General features: G+C 40.0%; 1 protein-coding gene across 1 annotated transcript in view; it reads right to left on the bottom strand.

The window, feature by feature from the left end:
• efnb3b (ephrin-B3b) overlaps positions 1-12,835 on the bottom strand; it is a 115,599-nt gene that overhangs the window by 44,487 nt on the left and 58,277 nt on the right. The window contains exon 2 of the mRNA XM_067446596.1: positions 1,950-2,245. Within this exon, the coding sequence (XP_067302697.1) occupies positions 1,950-2,245 (296 nt within the window). The remainder of the gene's footprint in view (positions 1-1,949; positions 2,246-12,835) is intronic.

Raw genomic sequence — 12,835 nt, 5'->3', positions numbered from 1 at the left:
TGCCGCAGACGAGCGCTTCCGCTTCTTCCGCTCATGTGTATGTGGGGGAACACAGCGCTGTTTATCATATTAGATACACTGTAAAAAAAAAATGTGTTGGTTTTTGTTGGTTTAACTTAAAAAAGTAAGTAACCTGGTTGCCTTTACATTTTGAGTTTATTGAAATTAAAAATTTGAGTTGATACAATGAAGGAAATTTGTTTAATAAATAGAAACTCAAACTATTATTGTATCTGAACTACCTTAAAAAATGTGATAAATCATGAAAATAACACTATTTGTCATGTTTCACTGCGTCATCAGAAATAAAACACACACAATTACCCAATATGCGTACAAAATCTTTCAATAATATTTTAACAAAGGTTGTCGAATCTCAATTTTTTTTCATTGTATTAACTCAAAATTTGAATTTCAATGAACTCAAACATTTTAAGGCAACCAGGTAACTTTTTTTTTTAAATAATTTTTTATAGTGTACATATACCGAACTCTGTGCGTTCACTCGGCTGCTATGAGACACTCGTTCGCACTACAGTGAGCTAGATCGATATTAGGCATGATAAAACATGATACTCACGGTAAATCAAGAAAATTAGATTTAAACAATAAGACTAACTGAGTTGAGTTATATAACAATGATTCGTTTTCTGTCGATGAATGTCTCCAAACAGTTGCTCACCGGTCTAATAAAACACATAATACACTAAAGATTCTTTGATGTTTCCATGATTTCTACAAAATAAAACCAGAAATGGAGGGTAACGTGGGTGTGATGTCACTGATAGGCTACACACAGACACGGTGCATGTCCTGGTTAAAATGGCTTATTTCTCTGGATTTAAACATTTTTGGAAACATTTGGGATAATGTAAGTACATAAGTGGTTTTTGGATATTTTATTCCAAAAATCATACATATTGCGCCTTTAAAGGACAAATAAGGGGTAATTAACACATGGTTAATGAGTAGATCGTTCTCTGGGATTTGTTTTCATTAAAATCGAATGTAAAGAGTTTTATCTCTTAAAACAGATTAGCTTATAACACAGCTTTCGTGGCTCGACTCGACTTCCAAGATGGCTGCTGTCTGTATGGTAATGTACTGTGTTTATAAAGTATCTTATTATTAAACTGTTTGTACACTTACAAAGTTCTCAATGGTTCGGTTTCCATGTAGGGACCCTCATTATGCTACCGTGTTAGTGTTTTGTGTAGTGTTTTGTTTTTAGTAGGCTATTTTGTGCCTTGTTAGCGATTTAATGTTACTTATTCTATGCCCCATACACTCGCGTTAAAAGCGAATCTGTTTTTAGAGATAAAACTCTTTACATTCGCATCCCAGAGAACGATCTGCTCGGTAACCATCTGTAAATTACCCCAGGTTCCTTTTTCACCGGAGTTGTCCTTTAATATCTGCTTTTGAAACAGTCTGTATTGTATAAAGCGCAGTATAAATAAAGGTGCAAAAATGGTTTAAAATTCCCTTCCATTCCCAGGTTTTCCATGACTGTGGGAATATATCTTAAAAAACAAGGGCACTGCGTGTTTTGGGCCTGAGCGTGTTGGGGCATCACTTTCCTGTATCAAATCTACTTTCTAAAATGCTGATATCGACGGGCTTCCGTTTGCTCAGGCCTCGTTTCCTTCACGCTACTGTGCGCTGTTTTAAAAACAACCCCCAGTAACACGACCCGAAGCGAGATGGCTCCGTTCGATAAAGCCACAATCAGCCGAATCCCAGTAGAAGTTTAGGACTTTATTGAGGCCTGAACTAAAAACAAACCAAAATAAACGCAGCGATGAAAGGCCATCATTCCATCGATTCTAACACTGATTAAACCAATAAACAAGGGCAGATGCCGAACGAACACACAAAGTGCAAGCCTATTACGAACGAGAGAGGAAAGGTTTTTTGACGGGTCAAACCGCACACTCGCGCTCACTCACCGATGATGAAGTAGTCCTGATTGGTTTTAAACTCATGGCCCCACAGGTTGGGCGAGTACTCCTGAAACTTGATGGTGAAACGCATGTCGCTGTTGGGCTTGTCGCAGGTGAGAAGCAGGTTTGGGGCTCCGGTCACTTCGCACCTGTCGGCCTGGTCCCGTGACGACACCAGGTACAGTTTATAGTACTCGTATTCGGTAGGGGAACGGGGGCCGGGCGGCTCAGACGCGGGGCAGATGAGGTCCAGGCGATCCCCAATCTGAGGGTACAGGACGTAACCCTTATCATCACTGAACCTGCAGGAGGAGGACAGAGACGGAAAGAGAGAGAGAGAGAGAGGATTTAATGGCATGTCATTGGAAGCATGCGCTTCAAATGTGGCAGGGTGCAAACAACAAATGCTAACACTTTATTTTAGTGATATAGTTGCACGTTACTACATACTTACTAATGACAGAATAATTATACATAATTACAAGTAACTAAACCTAAATCAAACCCTAACTGTAGCGCTATAGTTTATTTGGTTAACCAAACAAATTAATAATTAATAATAATAATACAAAATTATTTAAAAAATAAATGCCATCAAATAGTCTCTAACAACCAAAAAAAATTGTGATGTAAAATATAAAATAATAAAAATATAATATTTAATAATTTTTAGCAAAATTGTAATGAATAAAAGACTCTTTTGAAAATCATAGAAATAAACTGTATAATTTAAAGGTGCACTATGCAACTTTCCGTCTACTGGAGGGCGCCTATTCTAAACAAAGGCGTAGTTTGATGACGCCAAGTGTGAGCGCAGCATCTTGGGACATGTGGTCTTCACCTCAGCCGGTGGAAAATAGGACTCGGGCAAAAAAAACGTTCATGCATGCGGTTATTAACGTTACTGTAGTGTGAAGCAGAGCAGGACCGAGTGTTAAGGAGCTGAGCACGGCTGCTGGAGTGATTGTTAAACAAACACCGCATCGCGAACAGCGACACTTTTATTATGACGGGACGGGACACATTAGCCGGGCGCCCGCACTGATCCGCTTTTTCCGGTTATGATTATGAGGTAAAGCAGCTCTGTTTATCATATTAGATACATTTAAGTGTGTTTGAAATTATGTTATGACGTTACTTTGTGCGTTCACAAGCGCTCCTGCCAAATAAAACCCGAAACCGAGGGTAGCGCAGATATGACGCAATTGACAGGCGACTTCCTCAGACGCTATGCTGACACGTCACGGTTCTTAACTAAAATAGCAATTTTCTCACAATTTACAAATAGTTGGAAACATTTTGGAAACATATTGTAAGTACTCAACTAAACAAAATATATAACACTGGCCTAGTGGTTTTTGGATATTTTACTGCAAAAATACTACATAGTGCACCTTTAATCGTTATATAAAATATATAATTTATAAGGTAACACTACAATAAGGTCTATTAGTTAACGTTGATCAATGCATTAAGTAACATTACCTAATACATTTGTGACAGTATTTATCGATCTTTGTTAATGTTCGTTAATAAAAATACAACTGCAAAATAAAACTGAAACTTTATGTTATGATAATATATCAGTAAATGTTGAAACGATGATGCAAGTATTTTACATTGTTAGTGAAGTTATGTTAACTAATGAAACCTTATTGTAAGTGTGGTGTATTTTTTAATGTATGCATTTTTTTTTTTTTTTTTGTAAAAATTGATATATACATTTTTTTCAAACACATTACTATAAAAAACAGCTGCTGTCTTAAATTACAAAGTACAACCAGCTTGGATGTTTAAGCCATTTCAACTTTCAAAAGTTTAATCTTGTATAACTTAAATTGCTTAACTTATTTTGATGAGTTAAAGCAATGTAAAAACATGTTTTTGATAACTTATTGGTAGTATTTTTTTTAACAGTGTTATTACAAACTTGCATTCTGTATAGCTTCATTCTGGCATGTAACACCATTCAATCAATCAATAAAAATCCTTCTTTTTTTGTCACAGAATATCCTGTTTCATTCATAAATATCATATAACTGAAATAAAACGGCTTGCATATGCACGTCATATTGACTTTAATCAGTTTATTGTCCTTGAATCAGCCAAATGTACATTCAGGTAGCGTTTAAAACATGATTATACACAATCATAATGTTGATATTTTTGTCTTTGTTTGTGGTGAAAATCCAGATGCATCACAGTGTACAAACGCCTGCCGCTATAAGCTCTCGCTGCGGGACATTCGCTGACAGAACCACACACTTCTCATGGAAACGTCTGTGGGTCTGCCTCAGGAAGCGGATGGCATTTACTGGAGCAGGTGTGGATCCAACCACACTCCTCTTTCTCGCGGTCTCTCTTTATTCAATAAATCACATTCTGTACAAGTAGAAACCCATCCTCTTTTACACTTCATTCATCTACCCTGCTCTTCTCGCTTCCTGTTTATTCAAAGCCCTAATGCTCTCTTCCGCTGTGTAAATCATCTGAAGGTGCCGAGGCTGAATTTCCAGAAGTATGATATTCGGTTCTTCTATCTCCAACAAGTGACTCTAATGAGAATGAACAGGCTATTCTGGATCCCAATCCCACCCCGAGACACTTGCTTCCAAAGGAAACCGTGTCAGATCAAAGCACAGCGGAGGACGCGTCTAGAGCTTCCAATTTCCAGGAGAATTTGGCTGTTGCAGAATCTCAGGGAGTTTCCTTTGAATTCCTTCTGTGTAAACAAATGACTAAACGACTCACAGACGCTAATTACCATTTTATCATCATCTCTAAACAGCCAGCCACACCGACGGCTATTTACATGTAAGCAAATTAAGGCAGTTGGGCTTTGTTTCGTTTTATGGGCTTCATGTTTCCATGTCAAAAGAAAAACGGGAATACTTTTACGTAATGACGGGTGGATCCCTTTACAAATCACATACATTACCATAGCATGCTAACCCAGGGCATGTTTATTAAAGCTAGTCATTCTTTCTCTCACGAAACAAAGGCAGAGAGTGTGAAATCATGATTTTTTTTATTTTGTGTGTCTCTCTCTCTCTCTCTCTCTCTTTCTCTCTCTCTCTCTGTGTGTGTGTGTGTGTGTGTGTGTGTGTGTGTGTGTGTGTGTGTGTGTGTGTGTGTGTGTGTGTGTGTGTGTGTGTGTGTGTGTGTGTGTGGCATTCCTATGGGAGAAGAGTTTCCTGTCCTTGTCACAAAGGTTAGGAAGGTTATCAGTAGCTCTTACAGTGAAGAGAACAGACACTCAACACACACTTCACGTACTACAATTAGACTGACCGATAGCCACACACACACACACACACACACACACACACACATTTGTTTTTGTGAAATGTGGGGACATTCCATAGGCGTAATGGTTTTTATACCGTACAAACCGTATTTTCTATCCCCTTAAACTGCCCCTGCCCCTAAACCTACACACACACACACACACACACACACACACACACACAGAGAAAGAGAGAGAGAGAGAGAGAGAGAGAGAGAGAGAGAGAGAGAGAGAGAGAGAGAGAGAGAGAGAGAGAGAGAGCGTTAAAGGAATGTTCTTGGGTTCAACAAACCTTTAGTATTTGTGCCATAGAAAAAAAAGTGGGCTTTTTGTTCTTTTCTCTTACATAACCGGTCAAAAGTTCGGGTTTTGTGAGACTTTGTTAATGAAAGTTTTGAAATGCTCACCAAGGCTGCATTTATTTGATCAAAAATACAGTTGTTGTAAAATATTGTTACAATAACTTTTTTAGTTTTTACATTTTAAAACGTAATATATTCTTGTGTTGAATGTTCAGCATCATTCCTCCAGTCTTCAGACTCACATGATCCTCTCTGATAAGCTGATGTTAAGCTCTCTTATTATTAATCAGTGTTAAAAACAGTTGAGCTGCTTCATATTTTTGTGGAAACCATGATACATTTTTAAGGATTCTTTGATGAGCAAAGTTCAAAAGAACAGCATTTATTTGAAATCAAAATATTTTGCAACATTATAAATGTCTTTACAGTCATGTTTAATCAATGTAATGCAGATTCACTAAATATGAGGATTCATTTCTTTCAAAAAATAAAGTTAAAATCGTACTACCCCAAACTTTTGAACCGTAGAGGGAAGTAAACCAGGCCAGCGATCCAGAGGGTTTTAAAAACAGAAATTTGAGAGTTGACATTTTATTAAAGCACTTACATGAATTATTCAGTAAAAAGTTGACTTTTCTATGCGGATGAACTCCTGGTTATGCATTAGCAGTGTAATTCTTGTGAGTTGTCTTCCAGTTTGTTGTAACTTTACGGTGCATTTAATTCACATCCGAAAGATCATATTCACTAGCTGACATAGACCAAAATTACTAGTGGAAAATTCAGGACTTTCTTCAAAGCTTTTAGGGCTGTCATGACGTGTCATTTCAAGATTCGCAATGGAAGCAAATTGCCTTCGATCACAATCATTACGATCATTTGTTGGCAGCCAAATGTGTGCATTTCCACACATTTTGTGTGCTAAATCCATTCAGCTTATTTATGAGGAGACATACTTGAGTTGTCGCATCAAACTACATTTCCCATCATTCTCTACAGCCAAGGAATGTTAAAACACACAGATAAAGCATCAGTTACACACATAAAGTGCCGCTTTTGCTCTTCAATAGGTTGCATTAGCGCTAAAAGGCTTCCTGGGTTTGTAAAAAAAGTAAAAATAGAGAGCAAGAGAAATATGATAGCAGTCCATTTTGAATCGCTTGAACATACAGCACATCATGTGGTACTGCAATTACCATTTCCAAACTCATTGCAGGAAGACCTAAATGCAGCATTACATCACTTCCCTTTTTAACACTGCATGCCAACACGTATAAAAGTCTTAAGGTTATACTTTAAAACAATGTGTACTTTAATCTTCATTGTAAGAGCAAATTAAATTTCACAGTTCTGCCTAAATGCTGTCGATTGGTTAATACCTTTTCTTTAATGTTCTTCAATCCGAAACAAAACACAGACATGCCACTGCTATGTTTATTTTTTATTTTTAGGTAGACAATATATACACAGAACGGAAAACCTGATGAACTAAAGTACCAAAACATCCTGCAGATGCAAAAGATATCTTTTGCATAGGTAGATTTTTGTCTGTTGGTTAATCGTGGACACCGTCACAGTAGACTTGATATGAAGAATAGACAGAACAGACACAGACAGAGAGAGAGAGAGAGGTGTTGCGGATCAGAGGAGAGAATGAAAGGGGTAAATGAAAGATAAAATAGCTTACGAGACCGAGAGGAAAAGAGTAAACAGAGACGAACAATGAGGAAGGGAAAAACAGGTGGACACCGAGAGAGAAGAAAGCAGGCAGGAGAGAAGGGAGCCGTGTTGTTGACATGGTCACGCTGGTCTGCTTTAACCCACTGAACTCTCTGCTGAGACCCAGACACACAAGGAGAAGAATACTGTCCTTTATCACCACATTCACACCTTCCCTCTCTTTCCCTCCCTCTTACGCCCTCCGTGTCAACGTGACAGAACAGCACTTAGTCAAACTCACACTCACTGCTACCAAACACACAAGTACACACTGCAAAAAAGCCAAATCACTCTCGGTATGATCAGAGAAGCGTCAGAGTCCATGTGCCTTAATTTAACAGTCTGAGCACATGATCCGAATCCACTTTTGCTAGTTAAACAACCGAAGAAGAAAACAACGGTCGTAACGCCAGGCACATGCTCTAAAATGGCTGCACAGTTAATGAGTCATGAGTGTGTTTTGGGCGTAACGTGCAATAAACCAATCATCATCTCCCATTCCCTTTAAAAGCTACTTGTGCTTGCACTATGGCGGATTCGCTGTTTACATGGTGGAATTTGTGAGCGGAAAGACTGAACATTGCGTTGTGTACCCGCTTATAGACGCATATTACTAACGCACTCTTTATATAACCCAAAAAATACTGAGCTATTGACTTTAGAGCAGGTTTTTGTTGGTCAAACAGTCGTTTTCAGTTCCTCAAAATAGTAATACATCAACAATGTGCCTGAACACTCCTCATTCTCAGACAAGCACACCCATGGGTGAACAGATGGGTGCGAATGCATTTGCTATTTAAACAAACGTGCCGCTGGCATCACATTGCACCGGGTGTATGACAGGGCTCCACGTTATTTTATCTAGTTTAAGTGGTATTGTTAGAGAGTTTAAAGTGAATTGCCTAAAGGTGTGTTCACACTTATATGTTTGGTTTGATAAAAAAAAAAAAACTGGTGTAATTGCGCTGTTATTGCGATTCATCTGAATATGTGTGAAGGCTCCCATCCGAACCCTGGTGCCGGACGAGACGGCTTAAAAGATTGGTTTCATTAAGCTTTCAAACAAACTCTGGTGCGGTTAAAATGAAGTATGACCGCAACACGGACCAAACACATGTAAACGAACTAAAAATGAGTCATGATGTCACAAGATTTCATTTTTTCTCGTCAAACTCTGCCGTTGCCCATCACCACAGGCGTCAGAACCGCGTCTCCTCGCAGCAGATCTTCATTTGTAAATTTTCGGAGGGATTCCTGCCGCTGTTTTGACTCCTTTACACATTTTATAAGCTTTTCATGTGTTATCAGCTGGTCGAAATACCATCATATATGTAGCTAAGCACATACAGCGAGCGCATTTAGCCGCACACAGCATTGATTTGTATATTCTGTAAGATCTGACACGAAATATACTTCATAAAAGGCAATCAATCAGGCTGTGAACATATCCCTACGCCTTTAGGTTCAGTATCTTTAGGTTCCGTGGTAAAAAGGCCAGTGTGAATGCTGAGCTTTTATGAGGTTTTATGCATACGCAGTCAGGTGAATTTAGCGTTTTGGAAAACACTTGAAAACGCTAGTGTGGGAGCTGTTTTCAAAATGCATCCAGATTAATGTATACGTAGCCTGAGTGTAAAAGATTATCGCAACAGAAAAGTGTAGGGCAGGGACTTTGTTTTATCCATCAGAGGTTGCAGTCGATCGTAAGAAAGAGACAGGGTTAATGCAGACGAAATGATTGAAAAAGTCCGAAATATCGAATTGTTTCACTCTCTGCAAGTTTGGCACCGCAATGCAGTGCTAACCCGGGGTTTTAACCCGGGGTTAAAAGCAGTGTTTAGAACGACGATAACCTGTGGTTAAGCGTATGTGTGAAAAGCACTTATGTCACGTTTCCAAGGCACATTCTTGCACTGTAGACGCCCTCATGTAGACTGGGTTGACCCAGCCTGTTCTGCCGGAGACTTGATTTCGCCCGGCAACTCCGTCTATAAACCCGTTCATTCATTTCTACTGCTTCTGTTACACTTTTGCCGGAACCAGTCACAGACTGGCTTATCCACCTGGTGTGCTCAGTGCCGTTTCTAGGCATAGGCAAACTAGGCGGTCGCCTAGGGCGCCAACAGCTGGGGGGCGCCAGTGAGCCCCCGCCCCAACAAGATTTTTTAGTTATTTCATATATATTTTATTATTAATATTTCGTACTTTTGCTATTTCAAGGCATTATGATTAGTTGTGATTATTGGAGTGAAGTCGCCATGGTGATAGTGGCGCTGCTGTAATGAAATGAGATCATGTAGAGGGCGGCAGGGAACGTCGTCATCCATGGCGTTGTAACGCTTGTGTCCGAGTGAAAAATGCGGATAGCTCACTTAATGTAACTGGAGTGGATGCAAACACGAAGGCGATTAACATCAAACAGATCGCACTTTATTCCCGCTGAACTCTCATCACAAACTCCCTTTCCGTCCACAGCATTACTTAATAAAACAAAATAACTGACTGTTAGCAATAGAAAACAGAAAATAATCCCCACACATGGGAGCTCAAGACTCAGTGCGCACATACACAAAATGCAGATTTCGTTTGCAGGGAGCGCGCGCAACTCTTAAAGGGGCCACACTATATTTCTACTCGTTACAGCGTGCTTTAGTTTCATCATCATGAAAAGGTCAAAGCCATCAGGGGCTCAGTATCGTAAAAAGAAAAAAGAGGAAATATAAAAAAGAAAGCGAAATATACAGGTATGTTAGCCTACTTATTGGTTACTTGTTCTCTACTAAGCTGGTTGCTCTATCATAACGTTGAGCAAAACATTACACTGAATATTAGTACTGGACGGACCACACGCCATGCTCATTTCAGGTGCAGAACATTATAGCAGTTCATTTGAGTAACATTTTTTTTTTACATCAGAGATAACTTAGTTGTTTAGTGTAAATTGATCAAGTAGACTAATACTGTCAGAACCATGGGCGTCACTAGGCCCTTTTTTATGAACTTATGCATCAGCCCCCCCTATAAAAATGTGATTAACTTTTAAAACATATGAAACTGGCGCGAGGCTTCGGCTACGGCTTCGTCCCATCTTTTAGTCTTTGTGTTCTTCAATCCGCAGCGGCGCCGAGTGACATGGTTTTCAAGCTATTGTTATCAAATTTTTTGGCCTTCAGAACATCTTAAAATACACATAGGCCTATGTAGATCATAGAAATCAAAATTTTCTCGGGGGAGCATGCCTAGGGTGCCAGAAAGGCTAGAAACGGCCCTGGGTGTGCTATTCGCGGGTTTAACACGATGACGGATAGAGAAGCGATGGGTCGTTGCCTGTTGATCACGCCTCTTGTGGTCTGATTGGTTGACGGACTATCCAATTGCGTACAGAGTCATTTGAACTATGCTCGTTGATCACGCCTCTTGTGCAGTAGAAAATACAGAGCCGACTCCCCAGACCAATGTTCAATCTTAAACTGAGCTTGGTCTGGTGATAGCCTGACAAGTCTAAAGGAGCAAAATACTCAATTTGCAAGAAAAAATGTGAGATTAAACGGGTTAAAGAAGCACTCCTCTATAGTTAAACAGTTGAGTTTTACCGTTCCATTCAGCCGATCTCTTTATCTGGCAGTAGCACTTTTAGCATAGCTTACATAATTGAATCATATTAGACCATTAGCATCAGAGCTCAAAAAAATAGCCAAAGACTTTCACTATTTTTACTATTTAAAATGTATAGCTATATCTATCTATCTATCGTTATAGATGGAACTATTTTTTCTCAATCCTGCGAAGGAACTTTGCGACCGTCATGGGTGCAGCGGCGCAATGATATTACACAGCGCCTGAAAATAGGCAAACTTCTGTTAATATAACCAGCGTGACGATCTGATGATTACGCCTCTTGTGGTCTGATTGGTTGATGGACTATCCAATTGCGTACAGATTCATGTGAATTACGCTCGTTGATCACGCCTCTTGTGCAGAAGAAAATACAGAGCAGACTCCCCTGACCAATGTTCAATCTTAAACTGAGTTTAGTCTGGTGATAGCCTGACATGTCAGTCCTTACACTGGAACGTTGTTTTAACTCATGACATTGGAAGCTCAGAAAACAAAGAAACATATGCATGGATGAATTGTTCACAATCAGATCAATAAGAAGCATTTAGAAAATAGTGATTTTCATTTAATGCAGATTTTAAAGCCAGCAAGCTACCTGAATAATAATAATAATAATAATAATAATAATAATAAGTATGTTTTTAAATGCATTGACAAAGCATTCATGTCTTTGTTTGCATACTGGTGCAAAGTATGTGTCCAGCCAAGAGGTATTGTTCAAGAGTTGCATATAGACAGCTTTGATTGTTATAATGGAAGCATTCTAGATTTATAAAAAAAAAAAAGAAAGTCCAACACAACAAACGTTGGGTTCAATCAACACTCGTTTAGGAGCATGTGTGTGTGCGGCAGACCCAGTCTCACAGCCTGTGTAATTACATATGTTTCAGCACTGGACCGCATTAGCCTTCGTGATTGAACAACTGTCAGCCGGCAATGTCTAATGAGCAAACTCAGGGTTAAGCAAGCACTCGGCAGATAATTAGAGAACGTTTGCAGAACCTCGCCAAAGAATTTCTGACCCGTGTGTCAAGCTTGAAGGGAAAAAAAAAAACTTGAAGGAAAAGGGACACGTATAAAAATGTAGCCACAAAGTCAAGTTTAAAACAGGATGAAAACAGCAGTCTTATACGCAAACGAAAGAATTCTGTGTGCGTGTTTGTGTTCGCAAAGCTCGACAAAAGCCAACCGCACACACGGGCAGGCCTTCAAAGCGCAGATTAAAGGGAAATTATACCGACATCTCTGTTTACTCTAAATATAAACATGATAATACACTCCTCCAACCATTCCTTCTCATCCCAAACACTCATCATTCCTGTTTTGCTCTCTCTCTCTCTCTCCCACCCTCCCTCGGTTTCTCTCCCTTTCTCTCCTGCTCTGGAACAAAGGTGGCATTCATCGTCACACATTGAAACAAGGAGTGGGGGGATGGAGGGGGGCAGAGGTGACAGGAGTGTGTGCGCGCCGGGCTCGTTTATGAGGGCAGAAACATCATTTTGTCAAACTTCGCCGACGCCCTTCCCTGACCCTGACAGCTCTTGAAAAGAGCCGAGTGTTAGTTTCACCCCGTCCCGCCCCCGACAGTGCTGACCCCCACCCCCCCACCCCCCTCCACCCTCCACCCTCCACCCGTACCCACCTTCCCTTGTCCATAAGGCCCTCCACCGTCCTCTTGTTCGTCAGTCTTGCATTACAAAGATTCCTCACGAGAAACTCGAGCTGTGTCCAAAAACAAGCTCGGGGCACAGGTGCAGTGAGGTGGACCTTTGTGTGTGTGTGTGTGTGTGTGTGTGTGTGTGTGTGTGTGTGTGTGTGTGTGTGTGTGTGTGTGTGTGTGTGTGTGTGTGTGTGTGTGTGTGTGTGTGTGTGTGTGTGTGTGTGTGTGTGTTGGAATGTCAGAGATGGTCGACAATCTTTCACATGATAAATGCAGAGGTTTCAACACACCCTAGATGAGGACATCA

This window comes from Pseudorasbora parva, chromosome 1 (assembly GCF_024679245.1).
Source record: "Pseudorasbora parva isolate DD20220531a chromosome 1, ASM2467924v1, whole genome shotgun sequence".
NCBI classification, from domain to species: domain Eukaryota; kingdom Metazoa; phylum Chordata; class Actinopteri; order Cypriniformes; family Gobionidae; genus Pseudorasbora; species Pseudorasbora parva.
This window is presented reverse-complemented; position numbering and strand designations above follow the sequence as displayed.